Raw genomic sequence first — 23,300 nt, 5'->3', positions numbered from 1 at the left:
TGGGTATGGTGGGATCCTGACTGAAGGGCTTCTTTTTTTTTTTTTTCCTTGTGCTTATTACAGGCAGGAAGTTCTTGATCCCTTATACACCTGTGTACATGGGCCCATGTGGCAGGTAGGGACCTCAAAACAAAAGCAAGCAAGACTGGCAGGGCCAGGCCTCAAGTGGTAGAGAAGTGGGCTGACTGGCCTGAGGCCGACTGCTCCTCACTGTGTCATTAGTGCCAGTTTCTTAAGCACCTTACAAAAGAGAAGACACTGCAAATGTCCAGTTTTGAGTGCTGAACCTGCAGTGGGCACACTTGTGGCACACAAAGTGTCAGATTTGGAAAACACCATTGGAGCTCAAGGTCTGGTCCCTGGCAGATCGGCTCTTGGGAAGTTGCAGCCCTATATTTGTTCACCTGCTACCTGGGCTTAGGGCTTGTTCTGCTATGAAGCTCAGCCTGGGGTGCACTGGATGGACTCATAAAAGCCTCCCATGACCTTAACCTCTTGCCCTGTGTGGTTGTCCCCCATGTGCTGGTCCCCAATACATTGTCTTCAGTGCTGTGGTAGTGGCCAGCCATCCCCTCCTCCCACCCACAGTTTCCAACCAGCTTTTCCCACCAGCATCCGTCCCACACACTGTCAGCTTGCACCTTGCTGTAACAGTCACTATCTTGATGCCCTGTCTTTACCCATGATGCATATTTTTGATATCAAGCACCGTACCCTCATTCCTCTAAGAATAAAACTGCCGTTCAGACTTACCGACCTCTCTTGGCTGCAATCAAGGAGTAGGGCCGTGACTCAGCATGTTAACAGGCAAGGTGTGGGAACACCTGGCCATTGTCCTGATTTTATATCAGTCGGGCTGAACAGATGGAAAAAATAGAAGTGTCTCCATTGAATTTATCTTATTAGGGGATTTAGGTTATGTTAATGCTATAGCTTCATTAATTACCCCATATCAATAAAAAAGGCAGCTTTTAGCCTTCGAGCGTAAGAGAGGAGAAGAAATGGCGGTATCAAAGGGAACCTTCAAAGACAGCCAGAGCTGTCTCCAGGGTAATTTCTGATCCTGCATTCTTCCTACTTCAAAGTTGGATGTGTGTGTGTGTTTGGGTCGAGGGGGTTGGGGGAAGCTTGAATCTGATTTCTCTAATAAGTGTTGGCATCAGCCCCGTTTGATATTAGATGCAGGGAACATTTTGATTTGTTATAGCCTTTGAAATTGTTCAGACGACCTTCAGAAAAATGGCCTCTTGTTACTTGTGGGGAAAAGGGTGAAAGCCGGGAAGAGTATGAATCCAGCTGGGCTCCTGCACAGAGGGCACCCCAAAGTTGTGCTTTCAGCAATTTTTTGGTAACAAATGCATGTCCTGATTGAAAGTGAAAGTTGAAGAATAATAGAGGCGTAGCGCTGCTCTCCTGGGATGCTTGTCTCCTCTTCCCCTGGAAGGGTGAGCACACCTAAGATGACCACACACAAGTTTTCCATGGCTCTGAAAACTTGGGCAGCTGCAGAGAAATCCCTCACCGGTGCCCAGTCAGATCCTTAACCCAGATGGACACGTCTGTCTTGCAAGTCAGAGGTCCCTTTAAAGGTTTCCTTTAGAGGCTGAGGCCGCTGCGGCTTACGATCTTCGTTTGGAAGTGTCCATTTTAGATCATTTAAAATTCTCTGTGTGTGCCGCCTTTTGAAATGCAATAAAGAATTGATAACTTTCTGATAAGCTGCCAGCGCTTCCGTGTACTGCTAAATGAATGTTAGTGGCAGTGATTTGCTGAGCAGCAGGCCTGGCATAGGTTTGTGAGGCTGAACTCTGCAGGAGCACCCCAGAGAGGTGGGGCAGTAGCATTGTGGGGAGGCCCTGAGTAGAGAGGCCCTGGGCCTATGGACACAGGCCTGCTTCCAGACTCCCCACTCCTTAGCAGCGATGCTCTCTGAGCCTCCGTTTCCCCATCTGTGTGTGAGAAGTTACTCTTGTACTTTCGCACTGGAAGGGGGCCCTGCTGAGCACAGCAGGAGTAAGAGATCACAAGGACAGGGTGACCTTGCCTCTGGTGTCAGACCATGCTTTTAGAGTTGTTTAGGTTTGGTTTGCTTTTGTTTTGACATCTTGGTATCTTACCTAAGGACAGATATGAGCACCCCATTCATTCATCTGTAGAGTTGCATTTCACTCCCCTGCAAATAGCCCCTGTCCCCACCTGAACACACTCCAGCCCTAACACCCTTAGCTGCCTCTGGGACTGCAGCTTTGTCCACCAGGCTCCACAGGCAGCTGACGTGGCCCTTTCAAGTCCTTAAGGCCCAGTGTTCTGAGGGGAGTTTCACTCTCTTCCTGACATCCCAGTTCCAAATAATGTCTTGTTCACTGAAGGTTTGCAGCTTCCAGAATGTTCCCTTTTTAATATTGCAATTAGAAAAAAAAAAAAGGTTAACAATGCTTGCCTTTGCAGCAAATAAGTGAGAGCTAATAAATGTTCACTGAGCTCAGCCTTGGCTTCCTGAAATGAGTTTTTGAGTCTTTCCTGGCCCTAAAGAGAGAAGAGCATCAACTCCAGAACTCATTTAAAAGGCTTTCTCTAGCATAAGCCTAGCAAAGATCAAGTATATGCCACCCGATTCAGGTTCAGAGCACAAGAGGAGCCATTGTTACCGGCCCCCTTCTCAGCCATGTGTGCGAGGTAAATGAACTGTATTGTCCAGCCTTGCAGTCCCAGATGGTAGCATCATCCTCTAGCATTCTGAATAACTTATTTAAAACTCTGAAACGGAGGCATGATGAACGGGCAAGGTGGGTTTTGAATATCCACAGTGAAGTTTGCAGAGCCCATTCTTGGTTTTCGTTTTTTTTTTTCTTTTTTTTTTTCTTTTTTTTTTTTTTGTAGATTTTGTAAAGTCTTCCAACTTCATGTCTTTGTGGCTGGTATCCTTGTGGCAGTGTGCTGTGTGTGGTATGAACAGGCAGGAGGTGTCACCAGTGCTGGCTGGAAATGAGAGGAGTTCTAAAACGGATGCTGCTCTTCCTGAAACTTTGATTTAAAGTCCCTGCCATCATGATCTGGGTAGAACTAAGACATACAAAGTCAATCCCATCCCCTCCGCTCCCCTCCCCCTATCCCTGGGCAGTCTTCAAATCCCACATTCCTTAAACCCTGGGCTGAACTTGCACAGAGGTCACCTGAGCCTGACTCCGCCCACACAGCCAGGCAAGGATCAGAATAGAGAATGTGGGGAACTAAATGTATGCATTCTTTTACATTTATTTATTTTGTCTATAAACGTGCATTCAGAGATGAGAGGGCAGCTTACGAGAGTCAGTTCTCTCCTTCACCGTATGCGGCCTGGGGATTGAACTCCGGTCATTAGGGTTAGCAGCAGGTGCCATTTTTCACAGAGCCACCTGGTTTTGTGAGTTAGTCTACATACTGTTTACCTATAATGCCTGAAGATGTTACAGATTCTTCTCCAACCCACCCCCCACCCCCTACCCCCCCATCCTCCCCACCCCACCTCCCACCCCATCCACTGCTTTAAAGGACAGAGATTGAAATTTGATGTTGCCTCTCTAGGGGGCAATTTGGCATTGGGGATTTGCCGTTAGGCCATAGGGATATAGCATGAGTGGTAGGGTACATTTTCCCAGTATGGGTGTGTGATCAAAGATCCACCCATCCTGCCATCCTGCAGGTAACCCTGACAGTCCCTCTGACTTTCAGCATGTAAGGTGTCAGTCACCTGAGACTTAAGAAGAAACCAGTCCCAAGTGAAAAGGAGCTGGAGAAAGGAATGCATGCCAGGGTGTAACCCAGCTCCAGTTTCCAAGGACTCTGAGGTGCCACACTCCCTTCCTGTGACCCAGAGGCATGTCCTCATGCAGCCACTTCCCCTGTGCCCCACTGCAGCAGGTCAGTGTGACAGCACTTACGCCTGAGCTACCCCAGGTCAGTCTTGCAGTCTGACTACCAATCAACCCTAGAGACAGAACCAGGAGACCCATTCACTGGCTGTTTCGATTTGCTCGGCTCCTGACCTCATTATATTAAAGTCACCTGTCTAGCAGCTCTGGGACACAGAGGACTTCCTCACTTGTCATTACCCGTGAGTGGCAGCCCAGCCTCTGCAGTCTCTATCTTAGAGGAATTCTGGGTTTGCCATTCATCATCTGTTCTGAAGTCTTGAAACATGCAGCCAGACTTGTATGGGTTGCTGTGCGAGCAGGAGAAAGCAGTAATAGCTTCAGTTACATACGAGACACCGAGGTGCTGTGCATGAGACCCCAGTGGGGGAGGGAAGGCTGGGCTGGTGGAGTTCCCCGGAGCTCCAGCCACATCTCATCTGGGACCTCATGCTTCCTTGTGTGTACAATCCAGTCTCCTTAGTTCAAGGCCTCCTAACCCAGCCAGTTCCAGAGCACTCCAGGGATGCTGCTGAGAAACAGATAAGGTGCTGCCTCACAAGCCAGCTTGAGCCCTCCAAACTCAGCCAGATGGGACAGCAATGAATGTGTAACTTAAAAAACAAAACTCCCTGACAGTGGCGTGGTGGCGTCTCTGACTCTTGCCTGCCCTTGGAACCCTTGTCCTACCAGTTGCCTCGTCCTCTCAGGATGAGGGTTTGTGTCTGGTCTTACTGAACTCATGATGCTGTGTTTGATTGATGTCCCTGGAAGGCCTGCTCTTTTCTGAAGAGAAGAAGAGAAGGAGTGGATCTGGGGAGAGGGGAGGTGAGGGTGGGGAACTGGGAGGAATGGGGGAAGGGAAACGGCTGTAGGGATGCAATTATGAGAGAATTTTTAAAAATACAGGAAAACCTCCCCAGGGGCTGCCAGTGCTAGCCCAGCTTGAGCAGCCAGATGACCCTGCCATGCCTTCTGTGAGAGGTGAACTCCCTCTTCATCTGGAAAGCCAAGGTCATTCTGGAGACTAAATGAAGGCGAGTGTGGAGAGGGTCTGCTGTGACTCCTAGCGTGCAGCACTATCCTCACACTGGTCCTCTTTCCCCAGCAATGGCCTGCCAGGCCCAACACTTCTGTCCACAGGGTGGTCTTTACTGTTAGAAAAACTAACTTCTCAAAAGGAAAGGGAGTGGATGTCGGGAAGAACGTTCTGGCTGTAGTGACACTGAGCCATGTGCAAGCTGTGTGAAGGATGAGCCAGGCAAAGAGCAGAGGTGACTTGGCACTTCAAGGGATACAAGAAAGAGCCTTGGGGAGAATCAGGGTCTACAGTGGGCATGGGTCTCAGCCCATGGGGCTGTAGGTAGATGACCTCAGATCCCTTCATTCCATTCCCTAAGTCACCTGGAAGTTGGTAAAGAAAAAGCCTAGGCAGGCCACAGCCGCCCTTTGCCTGCCCCCGGGGCTCTCGTCACTGTTTGATCTCTTTGAGTTGACTGAGACTGATACTGGTTCTTCTCTCTCCACCACAGCTGGACATATGGTCCAAATCCAACTACCAAGTCTTCCAGAAGGTAAGTGTCCCTCTGTGTCACCCTCAGGAGACACGGGCACACCATGAATGCCCTTGGGTAGAAACTTTCCCAACTCAGAGGCTTCTTAAACGGTGAGGGGGGAAATGAACGGTCAGAGTAGAGTGCTTGGCTAGAATGCACAAACCCTGAGGTCTATCAACATGGTGGTGCACACCTGTAATCCCAGCACTTAGAAGGTGAAGGCAGGGGAATCCGAAGTCCGAGGCCATCCTCTCCTGCACAGGAACTCCCTGGGCTACAAGAGTTGGGGAGGGCAGCCTGACCTGCATTTATATGACATGGGGAAGCAGGTAGCTTAGGGATGGGTAGAGCAGGGGAGTAGCCTCGGAGGGACACCAGAGGGCGTGTTGGAGTGGTGCACATACTTTGTTTCTGAGGGAATAATGGTAGTTCTAGTATCAGCCCAGAGGGCTGTATGCTCACACTGGGATTTGCTGAGTATAGTGTAGACTATATCAAGGCAGAAACTTTGAGATGATTCCATGTTCCAGGCTGGCTTCAAACTCAGAAATCCGCCTGCCTCTGCCTCCCAAGTGCTGGGATTAAAGGTGTGCACCACCATTGCCCAGCCCATGAGGAATCTTAAAGAGCCCCAGTCAGGCAAATGTCTCAAGCTGGGACAGAATGTGGATACTGTTCTCTGTTTGGTAAGAAATACCTCGGGGACCACTCAGAGCTGGGACACTTGGCCCAAGTTCTTCCATGAGTAGTTGTACCCAAGGTGTGCCAGGAGGCATAGGCTTTTTTTGTTCTCTTAATTAAAGTGGAATTTGCATAATATAAAGTGAGCCATTTTAAAGTGAACTGCCCACATTCAGGGTAGATGCACGTGTGAACACACACACATACACACACAGGTATGTTTCCATGGAAACTTTTAAACCCAGTTAGTGTGACAGAAATGAACCATTACAAGTATCAGGGCTTCAGAAGATGTCATCAGTATCTAAGGGAGTAGTTGGCATGTAAGGGAGAGTTAGGCGAGCTGACCATGTGTGTGCCCCAGTAATCAGTATGGTTTGAATGTAAATTGTGCACCGTTAAGTTATGTGTTTGAAGTAGCTGGTGGCACTATTTCAAGAAATTGTAAAGCTCGGGAGGTCAGGCTGACCTGGAGGAAGTAGGCTGCTGAAGGGCGGGCCTTGAGGTTTGTGCATCCATTCTGTTCTGGGGAGGAGTGAGGTGGTGTGGAGTCCCGGCTGTGCACCTGCTGCTGCTCCTTGCGCTCCTTGTGGATCTGTGCCCTCAAACTGAACCCAGATGAGCCTTCTCTCCACTTGTTAAGTTTTGGTCACAGTGCTGAGGAAAGTAGTTATAACAGGGTCTGCCTGGGACACCTGTGTAGTTCTTGCATAAAGCTCAAAATATTTCAAAAGCAAGAACATCATTTAATTGAAAACATCATTGTCCCAGGTCTGCTAGCATTCCTTCACCCCACTGTCCCTGGAAACATAATGGGATGTAACCTCACTTCCCAGCCCAGAGCTGAATGGAAGGAACTGTGAATGCCACACCCAGCCTTCAGTGTCCTGGACTATGCAGGCTCTCTATGCTTGCTAAGCTACCAAGCTGGAGATATTCACATTGTTGGCATGGCTGGCATGGGTGCCATCTCAGCCACATTAGTATTTTCCATGTTGTTCTTGACAAATTCCCCTCCATTGTGACTGCAAAGAGAAGAAAGAAAGCCACTCATTGCCAGAAGAGCCAGCATCATTAAACCTGGTGTTTGCCTTTCCTTTCACCTGGCCCTGGCCTTTGTGCCCTCTGCAGCATAATAATGAATTTCTTCTCCAGACCCTACAGTGGCCCTCAGGATTTCTCAAGCCCTGCAGCCTGGCAGCCTGCAGCCCAGAACCTGGTCTATGGTAGTAAACCCTCCCTGAGAGTGAGGCCTCCTTGCTATGCTTTCTTAAAACCTGCTCCGTGCCATGGGAGTCGTTTTTGAATGTATGTGAGAAGCTTATTAGGGACTCGGGCAGAGTGTGAAATGGGGATTTTCTGAAGCACAGACTTAGGCTGTACTACCATGTTTTTACCCACCCCTTCCTGGAAACAACCTGCCATGCATCTCTGTCAGAGCATGCGGCAGAGTCTGAAATGGACAGTTGGAGAGGTGCACGGCCACCCGCCGGTCTCCCTGTGTGCTTCACATGGCCTGTTTGCAGGAGTAGGGATGGACTGAGCCACATGGTGGCGCTTGACCCACCTAGAGCAGATACTTTGGGTTCTATGTCCTCTCTCCCTGGCCCTATTATATCTAAGCGATTAACCTCCAGTACTGACCTACCCTGGGCTAAAGTCTGCCACCACACTGATGTCAGTGTTCTCCTTAGAAGGAAGGACAGGTAATGGTGAGGTCTCTGTCTCCTTTTAGGGGCAAGTAAGACTTCCTGCAGAGATTGCCTGTGCTGTCATATGGAGGGATAGCTCAGAAATAATGTACTACAGAGTCCAGCTTAATCCTCTCAGTAAAGCTTCTGCCAATCACGTCCCATGAACTGGGTGTGCTGTGATGTCACATCCAGGAGCCTGTGCTCCAAGCTTGCAGAAGGGGCTGCTGGCAGGAGGAAGGTGCACCTGGCATCCTGTCCCCTGCTCCATTCCCTTCCCACAGTCGGCCCCACATAAACAGCAGAGCAGGGACTATGTGCAAGGTTAGTCTGTCTTGCACAGCCTTCTGAGTGATGGTTCATGTTGGGACTCAGAGCACCAGATAACAGGGCTGGTTGGCAGCCCTTGTAAGCTTTGCTTTTTAGACCCACCCTTTCTCACTTCTGTTTTCCTGTCCCCCTCATAATTGTGGTGTATGCTTACTGATGCTGCTGGTAGTGGATGCTGGCAGAGCATGGAGAGGGCTCTCCTGCCCCTGTCAGCCCGGTAGACAGCCAGCATGAGCTTCAAGGTCAGGTGATTGAGAAAAGCCTAGCCCAGGGCAGTAAGCTCCCCTGGGTTAGGAGGGCAGCTCACTGTGACAAGGAGGTTCTGTCCCCTGCATGAGGGGACTTGGGCAGAGTCACCCACTTTCCAAGGAGCTTGACCTCAGAGTCTACTGCATTAGTACACCCAGTTCTGAGTGGAGACTCCCTGCCATCGGAGGAGCTTGAAGCCCCACCCCTACCTCCCACTGCTCTGCGGGCACCTGCCCTTTCCTGGCACCACTGTATTGCTTCTGGTGCCCTTGGGAAAGCAGAAAGCCCCCGAGCTTCCCTCTGGATGGACAGGAATTGGGGCCTTGTAGAGCCAAAGCACACTTACCCATGTCTTTTTACTTGAGGAGCCAGGGCAATGGAGGGCACACCACTGTTACATTGTCCAGAGGCCCATGCGCAAGTCCCTCAGTCAGAGCCACAGCCCCTGTGGCTTCTATAGCAAACCAGTTCTGAGGAGTGAAATGCCTGCCTTTTGTCTGAGGACACTGACTGTCAGCAAGCCTTTTTCTATCTTACTCATTAGACTCCATACCCAAGTGTAAGACAGAGGCTGCTTGGAGGACAGCTTGCTGTGAGGCTATGACTGCCAACAGGTGCCTGTCATTTACTGCACTACCCCAGAGGCGCCTTGCACTTCTTCCTAGGGCGAAGCGGCTTTTTATAGCCAGTGAGTTTCCAGCAGTGTGGATTCAGAGAATGAAATACAGAAATAAGGGGACCCTCTGAAAGGCCAGAGCCACAGAGCCAGCAAAGGCTTCAAGCAAATTCGCATTTTCCTGCCATTTAAACTCTGCTGGTGCACTCACTGTTTGACCTTTAACCCCCTCATTTCAAAACAGTGTGCATTTTCCCCCAGCATCTGGCGGGGAGTGAGAGCCACTCGCTGCATGAAGTCCTTGCAGGGGCTGGAGAAAGGTGAGAGAGCACAGAGGCCCCCCAGACAGGCAGGGTCGGGGCATAGAAAGTCTCTAAGAAGCCAGTGTCCCCTCCTGGGGGTAGGAACAAAACCTAGCCGTTGGCCTCAGAAGTCCACTCTTAGCTGTGGCCATTCTTCCACAGACAGCAGTCCACCTCATCCTGCACCACAGTAGACAGCTGGGGTACCCATAGGGTGTCACTGCCCTCTTTGCCTCTCTGTTCACTTGGCCATTCTTTGATGTGAGACAGGGTCTTTCCTGGGAATGGTCTCCGCAGAGATACCACTGCATATCCATCAGGCCCTTTACAGGAGGGTGGGCAGAGCCAGCCCAGGAGACTGGTGCTCTAGAAAGCGGCTGTGTGCACTGCACCTCCCCACAGTACCCAACACAGGAAACTTCCAGAGCACAAGAGTCCTCCTTCCCTCAGCAGGGTAGAGCTGGGCGTGACCTTGGTGTCTCACATCACCCGGGGCTCACTCACTAGTCTCTGAGTCCCCCTGACAACCTCCTACATTCCTCTTCAGAAAAAAAAAAAAAAATCAACCAAGACCCCTGGTCAGGATGCCACACCTGAAATTCTAGAGAGGTTGAAGTTGTGGTGGGAATCTCAGGCCACACCCTACCCAGCCCTTGTACTAGAGAGGCTCTCCAACATAAAGGGACCCTCACAAGCGTGTCCCAAATGGACAGAGCTGGGGGGACAGCTTTCACAAGTACCAGGATAGATGAACAACTTCATGTAGACAGATAGGTTCCTGATGGTGGCACACAGGAGGAAGGTATGTGTTTGTCTGGGAGAAGGCTGTTGAATTGGGGGAGAGAGGCAGAGGATCCCTTAGGCATCGTAGCAGGTGCTGTGCCCTCAGCCACCAGCTAGTCTAGACTGATGTCTAGCTAAACATCCACCTAGGCCTGGGGGCCAAGGGAGAGAGGAAAAGATGTTTGGGTTGAACTGGCTACCAGGAGCCCCAGCCACCACCTTCCCTGAGAGCTAGTCCCTCTCTTCCCAGAGCAGGTTTCTCATTTGTTTGCCTCTTATGGGCCTGAGCCCCTTTCCTTCAGGTTCCCTGCTGGGCACAGTGTAGTCACAACTCAGCTGTGCCTAGTCACCAGTGGCCCCAGAAGTGGTTTGTGGGTTTCTGCCATTAGAGGGGTCACAGGGCAACCGTTCATCGTCTCGGTTGTTCCCGTCTCCCTGGAGGGAAGGGACACAAGACAGGCCATCAGATCTGACAGTTGCTTCTGGGAAGACCGCTCCTCCCACTCCTGGACCCCTGCCCCCATCCCACAGCTCAAGCTGCCAGCCACAGGTTCCAAGTCTGCTGCTCCCCATCCTGCTCCTATGGTGACTGCTCCAGCAGGAGCCATCTGCAGGTGAACAGGTCCTGGCCGTGCCTCTCAGTTAGCTCATCTGTATTGGAGAGAGCATCCTGTGAGGGGAACTGATAGCATAGGTAGGATGTACAAAGTAACCTTCCTGTAGAAGTGATCCTGCCACTCTGCCTCCTGAGGAGGCCCCTCCAGCTCCTCTGCTCCCTATTGGCCAGTTTTCCTTACACAGGGCTCCTGGCTCCTCTCCACAGCGGACCGGACCGTGTAGTTTAGAGCCCGGGCTGTGCTGTGCACTTGCTGTGCGGTGGACCGCTAGCCAAGAATATGTCCTGCATAGACTCAGATCATACCTCCTTCATCCATGGTGAGGGGTGTGGCACTAAGCTTCCCTGGCAAGTATGTGGCATGTGCTATTGCTGCTGCTGCTGCCTCTGTAGCTGTCACAGGGCCTGAGGACCAAGAGCCTGAGATCTACAGCTATGTGTATGCCCCCCGCCCACTTTTTAAAAGAGAAGCATTACTTTAAAAAGAAAAAAGATTTATTTCATGTATGTGTGTGCCCTGTCACCCTCTTCAGACACACCAGAAGAGGGCATCGGATCCCATTACAGATGGTTGTGAGCCACCATGTGTTTGCTGGGAATTGAACTCAGAACCTCTGGAAGAGCAGTCAGTGCTCTTAACCCCTGAGCCACCTCTCCAGCCTGTGCATGTCCCCATTTTAAGGGAGGTATTTTTGTAAACTAAACTGAAGATCCAGCTACCATGGCAAGCCCCGCCACTCCCACCAAAGCCTCCTCCATCTTTCTGGCCGTGATATCTCTCCCTCGAGAAAGAGTTGGTAGCTTTGGTGTGAAATACATAAGAATTAAATCTGCCAGCTATGCCCACTGAGCAACCTGATAGGCCAGGACCAGGGACAGTACATACTGTCATGAGGGCCAGTCTCCCTGCAGTGACAATAACCTTATATGGCCTGCAGTGGAAACACTTGTCCCCACGGCCCATGCCGTGTTGCTGAATATCTGATGGAGAAGCAGGTATGGCTGTGTCAACTCCAGAAATGCAGTAGTACCTAGTGAAGGCGAGCAGTTCAGGTGTCTCCAGGGCAAGACTTCACTGGCAGCCAATGGCAGCCAGCAACAGGCTGGCGTTTTACCATCTCATCTAAAGAAAAGCCTCAATTTCTTAATCCTGAAAAAAAAAATGTCAAGGACCCACCCTGTGGCTCTCCTCAACTCTGCTATGTGAAAATGCACAGTGGTCAGAACCTTGGAGAGTTCCCCAGCTCCCAGAGGACTGAGGTGTCCCTGCTCTCCCAGGCTCCTGGGCTCTCCTCCCTTCCAGCTGCCTGAGGCCTTCCCACTTAATCCCTTAGTCTGGGCCCTACTACTATGTTTGTGATGCCCAGGGCAGAGACATACTGCTCTCTAATGTCCAAAGCTGGCCCAGGGACAAAAATGCAGCCCAGGTGGCCTCATTCCCAGAGAGTGCAGCCTGCAGATGGAGCATCTGGACACAGTGCCAGACTCAATTACCCAGAGGACTGTGGAAGTACACACAAGGGAACTAGCCCTAAGCACCAGGTACCAGTCAGGGCAGGGAGCCACCAGACTGAGTGTCAATACTGGAAAGGATTTAGAGAGAAGAGCATTCCAGACAGGGTCAGACAGCAGTGCTGGGTTAGGCAGGATCACAGGTCACTGCAGTGTCAGTGATGGGCTGAAAGGAGGTGAGGCTCACTAACCTATGCCAGGATGTTTAAGCACACAGCCATCCATGGAAGCCATTAACAGCCAGTCTGCTTGGGTCCAGGGAATTGAGAGCTTCTTCCAGACATCAGTGGTGTCAAGTCTGAAACTCTAAAGGGTTACTGTAGCCTGCTCCACCCAGATGCTCATTTTTGGAAACCCCAGTTTGTGCCTGCCAGAAACTGTCTTAAGCACATTGCATCCGCAGGCTCGTACTTCTCAAATGCAGGGCTTGATCTCAAAGGTGTGCAAGGGATTTGCTGGCTGATGGAACAGCTGGGTCTGTCTCCACCTCTCCTCTCTGACCCAGCTAGCCTGCTGATCATGTCCCAGAAGCCACAGACCAGCATGACCTGGCCCCAGTGACAACGATAAGCTCTGCAGAGCCCATGCAGATGGCTCCTTCATCACACAAAGCAGAATATCGATCTTGCCGGAGTAATCCCCAGTCCCCTGGGCCTCTGGGCTTCCTCCTCGGGCCCCCCAGGCTTGCTGAGCCTACGGCACACAAATCCTGGCTCCGGCTCCGATTAGAGACTAGGGCTGCATAATAAGTGGTAAATCCCCTGCTTCCGCCCTGTCGTGCCTTCATCCGTGTTTTAGAAGCTTCTGTGTGCAGTGCTCCCATGGCCCCCAACACCACTTTCAGGACTTCAGAGCATTCCAATTTTGAGATAATAGTGACTCCTCTTTTCATAGAATGAAGACTTCTAAGGCTGCCTTGAGGATCCATCCTAAAGCTCGTGCAGGGCTGCTCGAAGGCTGCCACTCTTTAAGCCCTTAACACACCAGGCTCCCATAGCTGGCTCCAGAGCCCACAAATGATTTACTCCTGAGCATTGTGTGGGGCTCCTCCTCACAAGGGTGGGATTGCTGTTGTTGGGAGCCCCAGATGCCTGGGCTGGTCCCTCCACAGTGTTAAAGCACCTTTGCTCTCCTGAGGCTGCTTCGACGTCTCCATGCTGGGTGAGGAGGGCATGAGCACATTAGTGACACATTCAGTTTGCTGCCAGCCTTGGAAACCCAGAGCTAGGAAGAGGAGGTAGCAAAACCAGGGCCTTGCAAAGATGGCATTATATCAAGCCATCAGGTGGGCACCTGGAGTGAAGCACAAACATAGCACCTCTCTTGCTCTGGCATCTGCTGTCTTTTTTTTGTTTTAACAGTTGTAGCTGGCATAGTGGTGCACGCCGTTAGACCCAGCATACAGGATAGAGAGGGAGAGGGCCTCAACCTACCTGTATGTTTGAGGTCAGCATAACATACATAGTAAGTCCCAGGCCAGCCAGGCTACAGAATAAGACCCTCTCTTTTTAAAAACAGGTTTTAGAGTCACGCCTGGGGAGGGCCAGAGATGGTGCTTCTTAGCTGAGTGCTGGCAATGAATAACTGGGAACCTGCAGGACCAGGCCATCCACCCTCATCCAGGCTCCCTACCCTCCGCCAAGTCACAGCATGCATGTGGGGGCTAGTGCTGCCCGGAGCGAGGCCAGAGACTAATCACCAGCAAGTTCTCTCTCAAATAAACAGCTGTAGTTACTTGGGTACCTCGCAGGAGATGCTTTTAATAGCAGCCCCAAGTCCCTAGCCTGGCAGGGACATGCCTTGGGCGTTTGGCTCTAAGGATCAGTGAAGCTGCTTTAGAAAGGATGGAGGATTTGCTGGAGGCTGAGGCCAGCTCACCGAGGCTGCTGTCCTGCTCCTGGTGGCCTGGGCTTCCTCATATCCTGAGCTCTTAGGCAGCCAGCGCCCCTCAACAGCTTCTAAAGCTGGGTGTGGTTCCTGCATGTACTAATGCCTCCCCCTGAGAGGTCTCCTGAGCCCCTGAAGACACTCAAGGGTCTCTCATTCTACAAAAACTAAACCACCCCAGGTTAGAGCTGTGTGGAAATGAGGTGGGGGAGGAGGAGCGCACACAGCCGAGGGTCCCTGCTGCAGACCATGTGGTTGTTCCTACCCCTGGCTGCTATGGCTGTCTCCATCCTCTCACTTGCAGAGCCTTCCCTTTCAGGGAAGTGTGCCTGGCAGCAGTAGGTCTAAGAGCCTCCCCTCTCCAAACCTTTCCTAGGTCACCACTGTAGCTCCTGGGCTTGGGGCAGAGGTGTGTCCCAGATTCATCACTGGACGGTGGAACACATGGCTTCTGCACTATCTCCAGGACCCCCAACCTCCTGTGCTTTGTACTTCCTCTGAATCACTGTGTACTGCAGCCCTCCTCACCCCACTGCTCCCGTGTAACATGAGCAGGAGATGAATCCAGTTGTGCCTCTGGCCAGTGCAGTACAGAAAGAAAGCCTTGTGCTTAGCAGCAAATAGACAGAGGCTCTAGCAAGGAAGGAAGGAACCTTGTCCAAGGTTTGGGTATCTGTCCAAGCCCTTCCCTAGGAGAGGAGAGAGCCCAAGATTTGGCACCACTCAAAACACTTGTCCACCCAGGAAGTCCTCCAGTGGGAGGCTACTAGGTATAGGTCAGAGCCTGACCCTCAGGTTCTGTGGCCTCAGTTCAGGTTGTGTGGCCTGGACAAGCCCTGCCCTGCTGCTCAGTTGCCACCTAACCTAAGTAAGTCCCTTGAACTCCCAGTCTTCCCTGACTTGCAAATGGCACTTGGAATGGTCCCTCCACCATCATTGATGTGAGGGTTGAGTGGGGTCAGATGCTGTCTCTCTCCTGACCCATAGAGTCCATACCCAAGGTCATCCTGCTCGTAGGAAGGACAGGACCAGGTATGGAGCAGTGAGCCTGTCACCCAGAGGGCTGCCCATATGCACTGTCCCGCCGCAGCTCCACCTGCTTTCTAGAACAGCTCCAGCCTGGAAGGGTGTCTCGGGGCACTCTGCACCTCAGTATGGCAGAGGAACTTAGGGACACTGCTTTGACTGGCAGCCCCTCTCCAGAGTGTTGACTGGCAGCTGCTTCAAGGTCTCCTGAAAGAGTCCTTCTGCCCTCCCCACTCCCCACCCAACTCAGTTCTCCTCCATCTGGGTGCATAAAGACTTTCACAGCCTTAAACTGAGGCAGAGGGAACTTCCTTCAATCCAGCCTGCTGTCTTGGCTCTCCAGATGGGAACCCACAGGGAGCCGGGCTGGCCTCTGCTTCCCTGCAGTGAGGGGAAGCAAGACTTCTGGATCTCCAGCCTGGCACAAATCACTCTCCACCTTGCATCCATGGTACCCTGGCTTGTCCATGTCTGCCTGGTAATTTTGTTTCCCTTCCTCCGCCCCCCCTTGCCTGCTTCCCCTAGGTTCCAAGCACTTTGATGTTTTTACAAGCTTTGTTTCAGCCCAGCACTCAACCTGCAGGCAGCGCATCGTCCTTGGCCTTGGCCTCTCAGAAGCATTAGTGCTCTTCCCTGGCCTCCCTCAACGACAAGCAGGCCTGGCGAGCGACTGCTTTTATCTCCCAGAACATCATCAGCTTACAGCACAATGGGCCCAAACCTAGGTCCTCACAAAATTAGTTAATAGCAATCTTTTGTTGCACTGGCATGTTTTTACTACATCTTCAATGCTGAACAAAACACAATTTTGTTATTGAAAGTGTAAAACTATTTTATATATACCACACACACACACACACACATTGAAAGTGGAATAAAGCTTTGAGGACTGGGGAGAGTGCATGGGGGGAGCTTTGCCCAGTCCTGGAAGTTTAGCCATGGGAATCAGAAGACTAGGAATGGAGCTGGGGAAGAAGTTGGGGAGACTCAGAAGTCAGCTGGTTTTGTTGCCTCCTACTAAAATGTTGCTGAGATTGGTGATGGGATATTGAGAGACTAAATGGCCAACCACATCAGTTGCCAGAGCAAAACCTGCCACCGTTTGGCAGTTAAAGAGTTGTTTTGGTGGGACTCTTTGAAAAGAAGGCTACATTTAGCAGATGGCAGGCCAAGAATGGCCGGTCTAATTAGGTGCCCTGCCTGTGAATCAGATGCCAAGTCAGAGAGTGCCTGGCTCCTTCGTATCTGCAGAAGATGGCTCTCATTGACTCGGCCGGGCCTCTTGGCCAGCCCACCCACCCCAGCTCAGGGGCAGGCCTCCCCTGCACATTGCAAGACCAGCTTTCAGACCCTCACCTGGACCACTGTCTGTCAGTCGAGGAAACGGGAGCTCAAATAAAGCTGGGGAAGACAGGCCAGGAGCGGGGAGAAAGGGCCTGGTTTCGAGGCGTGGGGCATTTGTGAAGACAGTCCTGTCATATTTGGTTAGAGGTCCCGAATTTGATAGGCTACAGGGACCAAGCAGGTAGTGTGAAACCAGGAGGCACCACAGAGGCATGCCCATTTAGAGACGTCTTTCTCTGCTCCCACCGAGGGCAGCAGCCAGACAGAGACCCACTCATATATGCTTGCGGAGATTAGAAGTGGGACACAGACCCTCTCACATGGTCACCTGTGGGATGTCTTTGTAGCTTGAGGCTTTTGAGAATTTCATATGGTGGTCGTTTGTATTAACTGAAGAAAGAAACACAAAAACTGCATCCAAGCGAGCAACCCTGCCTTGGATGTCACCTATGGGTCACAGGACTGAGGCAGGCCAGCTCCAGCAGTTGAACAGATAGACGGCTCTGACCCCTCGGGAGAGTCAGTGCTACGGACAGCACCCATCTCAGGAAAGTAGCCATGTGTGGAGCTATGGGGCAGCAGCGCTTTGGTGGGCATTTTAAGTAAAAAAACAGCCAACAGGCTGTCTCCCCAGCAGTCACCACAGCCATGTCACGGTTAGTACTACTGCTTGGGAAGAAAAGCACTGCTCAGTTTAGAAAGCTGTCTGTCAGGGTGCTTAAAATAAAAGCAGGCCTGGCACCGGAGTGGAGAGGTGGGGGTACAGTTGTCTTGAAAGTCACCCAGGAAAAGAACTTCCTCAGGCTTGTACAGCTCAGGCACCAGGAATGTCTCTGTGGGAGAGCAGTGCTGTCCCCAGGAGTGGGCACTTCCACGGTCCTCTCTTTAATTAACGTATGCATTGGGTACCTGCTGTATGCCTTGTGGTTCTAGGCCTGGGGACACAGCGTGAACAAGAACAGATCATGTAGGAAGACTGTGGGGAGAGAACAAGGGCAGGGAGCACGCTGAGCAGGAAAGCGGTCAAGGGAGTGGGGAGATGGAGGAGGAGGGCAGGGAGGACACTGCACCAAGCAGGAGAGAGAGGGGGGCTTACTGGGGAAGAACTTAGCCGGTCCTGCCGTGAAGCATGGAGCCACGATCTCCTCTACTAGGGTAAAGTTCATCTGGGCCTAAAGCCACCTCTGGACGCTGGGGATCCTGGGCCAGCTTGCATGGCTGCAGAGCCGCCCTCACGCTGTGCTACAACTTCAGGATGACCCTCACTGGCCCTGCCCTAGACTGGCCCTCCCAAGTGCCCACAAATAGTTTGCCTCACTGCTGCCGTGGGCCTGCTGGCCCCTGGTGTGTCACAGTATCCCACTGAAGCTGAGGACCAACAAGTCTGTTGGTCCTGTGTTGATTCTTGTTTTCAGAAATAAGGATTTTACCTGGCACATTCTCTTTTGTTTTTAACTATATTTGTAATGACAAGAATTTCCACTGCTTGCGAGATGGCTCAGCAGGTAAAGGTGCCTGCTGCCAAGCCTGACGTGAGTTTGATCTCCAGGACCCACATGGTAGGAGCAGAGAGCTGACTCCTGGGGGTTGTACACACACACACACCAAGTTTTTAAAAATTTTAAGAGTCTCTAATGATGATGATAAGATAAACCATTAATTTCAATATACCTCTCACTAGTCAACTCCTAACTAGTTTGGGGATGGCCAGACCTGCCCATCTTTGACTGGCCCCCTTCGTTTTGAAAATGGCTATTGAGGCCCAAGGAGAGTGATGGGATGGAGGCCAGGAGACAGTGCCTGTGTCTCTGGTGCCACCTTTGCATCGCAGGCCGTCTGGCCCCCTGGCCTTGCTACCACCTTTCTGAGAAGTCAGGAGACCTAGGTGGGTCCCCAGAAGAGCTGGGAAGGCCAGAAAGACTGGTGGGGAGGGGACCAGAGCAAGGGGCAGGCCTGCAGGAGAGCTGGCAGGGCAGAGCCTGATGAGGAGCACAGAGACAGTGTGAAATCGCTGCACCCTTGCTGTCTGCCAAGGTGTCACACCCTGTCCCTCTCCCATGCTTCTTCCTGTCCAGATGTGTAGCTGCCAGAATGTTCCACACTCTTCTTAGCTCCAGGCCTGTACCCTCATTTTCCTGTTTGAGATTGTAATGTAGGTATGGGGAGGAATCGTACAGGGAAATCCCAGCAGGGCTGTCTCTTAGGAAGCTGGTAGCTTCTGGCTAACAGTAACCGTCCTTCATCCTAGGTGACAGACCATGCCACCACTGCCCTGCTTCACTACCAGTTACCCCAGATGCCAGACGTCGTGGTCAGGTCCTTCATGGTAAGTGGCTTCAGGTCAGGCCTTCCAGCTAAGGAGAGATGTGGGGAGCCCAGTCCAGGTAAACAATCAGAGCTGAACAAGCAGTGCCCACACAAGTGGCCTTACAGAAGTTTCCAGCACTGTGGAAGGAGTGGGTTAGTCCACTCCTAACCCATCAAACCCTGTGGCTAGACCTGAGCATGTAGGAGCTGCAAGATGATTCCCCTGCCCTGTTCGCAAACCTCAGGGACTCTGCAGTTCCCCTGCCCTGTCCGCAAATCTCGGAGCCGGAGCTCAAAGTGAGAGCGAGGGAGCGAGCGAGCACAGAGCAGCACGATGAGAACACAGATCAAAGCAAGTGGGCATTTTTTACTCAGAGACATCGGGCTTCTCTCTCCCAGGGCTGCTCATATAGCCAGCTGCAGCCTCCACAGACCCTGCGGCAAGTCTACCTTAGTGACAGCTTCCCTTGAAGTCACTAGCCATTGTCCTTCCCTGCCGAGGAAACTCATTTTGTCTCCACACTACCATGGCTGCCAGGATTCCCGCCTTCTGGTCTGAGCAGTGGTGACCACAAGGAGTGTTGCTTGGCAGCTCGCTGTCACAGTTCTTAGAGAGCAAGGCTACTCCTCATAAGACACAAGCCTGGCTTGAGAACTGACTGCGCAGTGTTGGAGGAAGCCTATGGGTACTCGGGGCAAAGGCACACAGGGTCCTTCCCCATGCTGAGGGGTGAGCACATGACGGGCTTCCTTGGTCCACGTGCCACATGTCTACCTGACATGGCTCTTGACTGAAATGAGGGAGCTCTGAAGTAGAGCAGATCCATTACCCATCGCCCTCCTGTTATTTCCAAACCCCACACCAGCTTGTGGGTGGGCCACATTCTTGTATCAGTAACCTGCTCAGAGGTTATTGCCCCCTTGTTGACACCTTGGGGGAGTGAGTTATGTGACTTGCCTGGCTCTCAGGGCTGCCTGCCTGTGGCAGTGGGTTCTATTTCTAGGCCTTTATGCCCATGAGTCTCCTTGAGGTGGAGAATTGAGTTACCTGAGCCTCATCCTTATGCGTGACATCTGGGAGCCCTCCGCTCTCAACCTCAAGGGTGGGCAACTGTCACTTATTGTGTTACTTGGTGACATTGGGCCGCCCCAGCTGTGTTAAGCCCCACCATGACAGAGAGGGATAACCTCTGAAATGAGATTAGCTCAGAGCACATTGCCCTGGTACAGAATCTCACAACACTTCCAGGCTGTGCCTGTGGCTGCTGCTCAGAATGGGTGAGAGAGGGTAGAGGCAGCTGTCTAGAAACAGGGAACCTGGAAATGATGCCAAATAGATAGCCCTGGGGAACACTCCAGCTCTGGACAGCAGGGATTTCTGTGTTAAGATCTTGAGAGGAACAGGAGACATCCAAACTGGGTCACAGGGAGACAGGCTTGTGGGGTTAGGCAGCTTTTCTATAGGACCATGGGTGTCTTCCAGGGTCAGAGCCTGCTTAAGCTCGGACAGCCGAGGGCCCCCTGACCCCTCTCTCTCCTTTCTGTCTCCTTTGTCAGACCTGGCTGAGAAGCTACATTAAGCTCTTCCAGGCCCCGTGCCAGCGCTGTGGGAAGTTTCTACAAGACGGCCTTCCCCCGACATGGAGAGACTTCCGAACCCTGGAAGCTTTCCATGACACCTGCCGACAGTGACAGTGACCCCTGCCCCAGCACAGGGCAGCCTGCCACTCCTTCCCAGACAGCCCGACCCATTCACCACACAGGAGTCTACCTCTGTTCTCTCTGGTAGAACTGTCATGATGGGGCATCACGGGAGAATGGTCTGCCCCTTCCCTGTGTGCTGGCCCCTGGGTCTGTTGCTTCCATGAGCTGTTACTGGAATGAACCTCTTTATTCTTACATTGGTTATGCTTGGTTGGTTTTGTAACTTATTTTTGTAAACAATAAAGCTTTTGTACCCTGGACAAGGCTCTGTGTTGTGCTGCTTACAGGATGTCTGACAGTCTCAGCTTAACCGGAAGAGTCTACATTTGAAGCGGAGTCCTTGGGCTGGGCCTGCTAGGAGCATAAGCCCTGAATCTCAAGCTCCACAGCCTGGTGCAGGCCTGCAATCCTGGCTAGGAGGTGGAGATGGGATCAGGAGTTCAAGGTCATCTTCAGCTGCATTGAGAGTTAGAATGGGCCAGTCTCAAAATGGGGGAAGAGGGCCACTTTGTTTGTTTGTTTGTTTGTTTGTTTGTTTGTTTGTTTTGCCTCAATTGCCCTTTGGAAGGCCTGGTGGCCCAAGGACAGAGCTTAAGCAGGCTTTGGCCCTGAAAGACATCCATGGTCCTATAGAAAAAGAGTTCTTTCCAAGGCTGCCTGCCTTTACTGTTCCTTCCTGGGGTCGGGGTTGGGGGCAGGGCTGGCAATGCTATGTCCTGGTCTTCTGTGCTGGTAAATGGAGGATTCCTTCTAAGGAGAGCATTGCAGATGGTTCTATTGAGTCAGCGCCACAGGTACCCAGAGAGGGGCCCTTCCCCAGCAGCAGCTACAGCACCTGCTGGTGTAGTCACAGCGCAGGCTTCTTGGCCCTCTGCGGCCCGGGGCTCCCTGTGAACCTTCTCCAGCCTTCCTAACAGAGCCACCCCCACTTTGGTAAAAGTGCCTGGACTAGAAGACGTCTGCTTCCTCCCTCTTCTTTCCCCTCCTTTCCTGTAGTTACTCCCTGCCTCTCTCTCCCTCCTTCCTTGCTAGTTTTGGGGTTTGTTTTTTGTCTTGCTCGATAGTCCAGGCAGGCTTTAAGCTTGAGCAGTTTTGTCCCAGTGCTGGAATTACAGATATGCATAGAAAACTAAGACTTTGACTACAGGAGAGTGACCAATTCCTGACTGGTCCTAGACCAGATTGGGAGGAACCAAGGCAGGAAGGTTTCTGTTTGTTTTCTTTTGTTCTTTACGTTTTTGTTCACTTGTGTATATGAGTGATTTACCTGAATGTTTGTGCACCGCGTGCGGCTTGGGACTAGAGTTTCAGAGTTGAGGTTACTGGGCAGTGAAGTGCGTCCTCTGAAAGAGCAGCCCCTCCTCCTGCCTCTGAGCCATCATCGAGTGAGGAATGTGTACCACAGCACCATTCAACACCGGGCCCTAACACAGCAGCAGTGCCAAGCGGGAGCTTGTGGGGCTGCAGACCTTCCAGCCCACCCCTGCTACCTCCGTGCTCCTGGGATGTGCTCTCCTCTGCAGCCATGCCAGTGACAGTGACATGGGCCCCAGAGGACCCTACTCTGGGAAGCGCTGCTGCCTTTCCCGCACATTTGGGAAGTGCGAGAGGTCTGCTTGTCATTCAGCACATGCCAGAGGGTCATTGCATTCTGTGCCACAGTTCACTGAGATCAAAGATACCAAGTCTTCTGCCTTAAGTCTGACTGTTGAGCCTATAGAAGGGAAGCCCTTCCAGAGACACCACCCCCACTGCCGGCCGTGACACAGCTTCATGGACTTACTCCAGCCCTCCGATCCTTGGTCTCCTAAGATCCTCACTATTGCCTTAAAGGAATGCACAACACTGGGTTAGCAATGAGAGTCTGCCTCAAGACTGCAGATCTTTCCAAAGACACTTAATGACAAGCAGACCTGGTACAGTGCCGAGGTATGCACTGCTCACATGGTATGATGGCAGCTCGCTGGCTGCGACCAAGTCGGGGCATGTGCAGAGTGACGAGCGCCTCGTGACTGCCAGCTGGCAGCCAGCACCTTCAGAGATGTGCAAATGTGGAACTGTCCCGGAGGACTAACAAGATTTCAGTGAGGGCGGGGCACATTGTAAGAAAGCTGTTTGCTTTTGAACCATTTGCGGTTCTGGTCCCCATCCCATTCATTCTATAGCTCTCCAACCTGTTCCAGCCTGCTTCCGACAGTGACCATGCATGCAGAGCCCTCACCCAGGCTTGGGAAGGCTGTTGCTCCCACTCAGAACAAGGGTCGTGTTCTTGTGTCCTCTGTCATCTTTAGAAACACATTCTTTAAGACAAAGAAAGGGTTGTTTTCTGCTTCCAGGAATGACAGGACTTTATCCAGCAGGTTTGCCTAGGCAAAGCGAAGCTTTCCTTACACAATAGCATGGGCTGAGGGTGACCAAGGAGCAGGGTCAGTGGGCCACAGATGATGAACAGATGGCCCTGTGGGTAAGTGGCTTCCTCTGCAAGTCGGTCATCATGAAAGAAGGAAGACTGGCTAAGCAAACAGATCAGCCGTGAGGCAGCCATGACAGTAGCCGGGCAGCAGAATCCCAGCCGTGCCTACTATTCTGATTTTCTTTTTCTTTTTTCTCCCTTCTTGACACTTACTTATTGTATGTGCACATGTCCATGTGTATGTATGTGCCCGTGCACATGTGTATGTATGTGCATGTGAGCTGCTCCACAAATGAGGGCAGAAGACAACTTGTAGGAATTGTCTCAATTGTCAGGCTTGGGGGCAGGCATCATGACCTGCTGAACCATCTCAAATCTGATTTCATGTTTTTC

The 23,300-nt window shown here is 51.8% G+C and overlaps 1 protein-coding gene across 3 annotated transcripts in view; it reads left to right on the top strand.

Annotated features, from left to right (window-relative positions):
• The window catches only part of Med27 (mediator complex subunit 27), a 214,507-nt gene extending 193,756 nt beyond the window's left edge, over window positions 1-20,751 (top strand). For all 3 annotated transcript variants that reach the window (XM_085835065.1, XM_021149801.2, XM_029473615.2), the window contains exons 6-8: window positions 5,423-5,464; window positions 18,732-18,809; window positions 20,348-20,751. In XM_085835065.1, coding sequence (XP_085691191.1) covers window positions 5,423-5,464; window positions 18,732-18,809; window positions 20,348-20,482 — 255 coding nt within the window. In that variant the 3' untranslated portion in view covers window positions 20,483-20,751. The remainder of the gene's footprint in view (window positions 1-5,422; window positions 5,465-18,731; window positions 18,810-20,347) is intronic.
• Window positions 20,752-23,300: the final 2,549 nt, after the last annotated feature.

The sequence above is a fragment of the Mus caroli genome, unplaced genomic scaffold, assembly GCF_978045245.1.
Source record: "Mus caroli unplaced genomic scaffold, Mus_caroli_1 scaffold_2, whole genome shotgun sequence".
In the NCBI taxonomy this organism is placed as follows: domain Eukaryota; kingdom Metazoa; phylum Chordata; class Mammalia; order Rodentia; family Muridae; genus Mus; species Mus caroli.
This window is presented reverse-complemented; position numbering and strand designations above follow the sequence as displayed.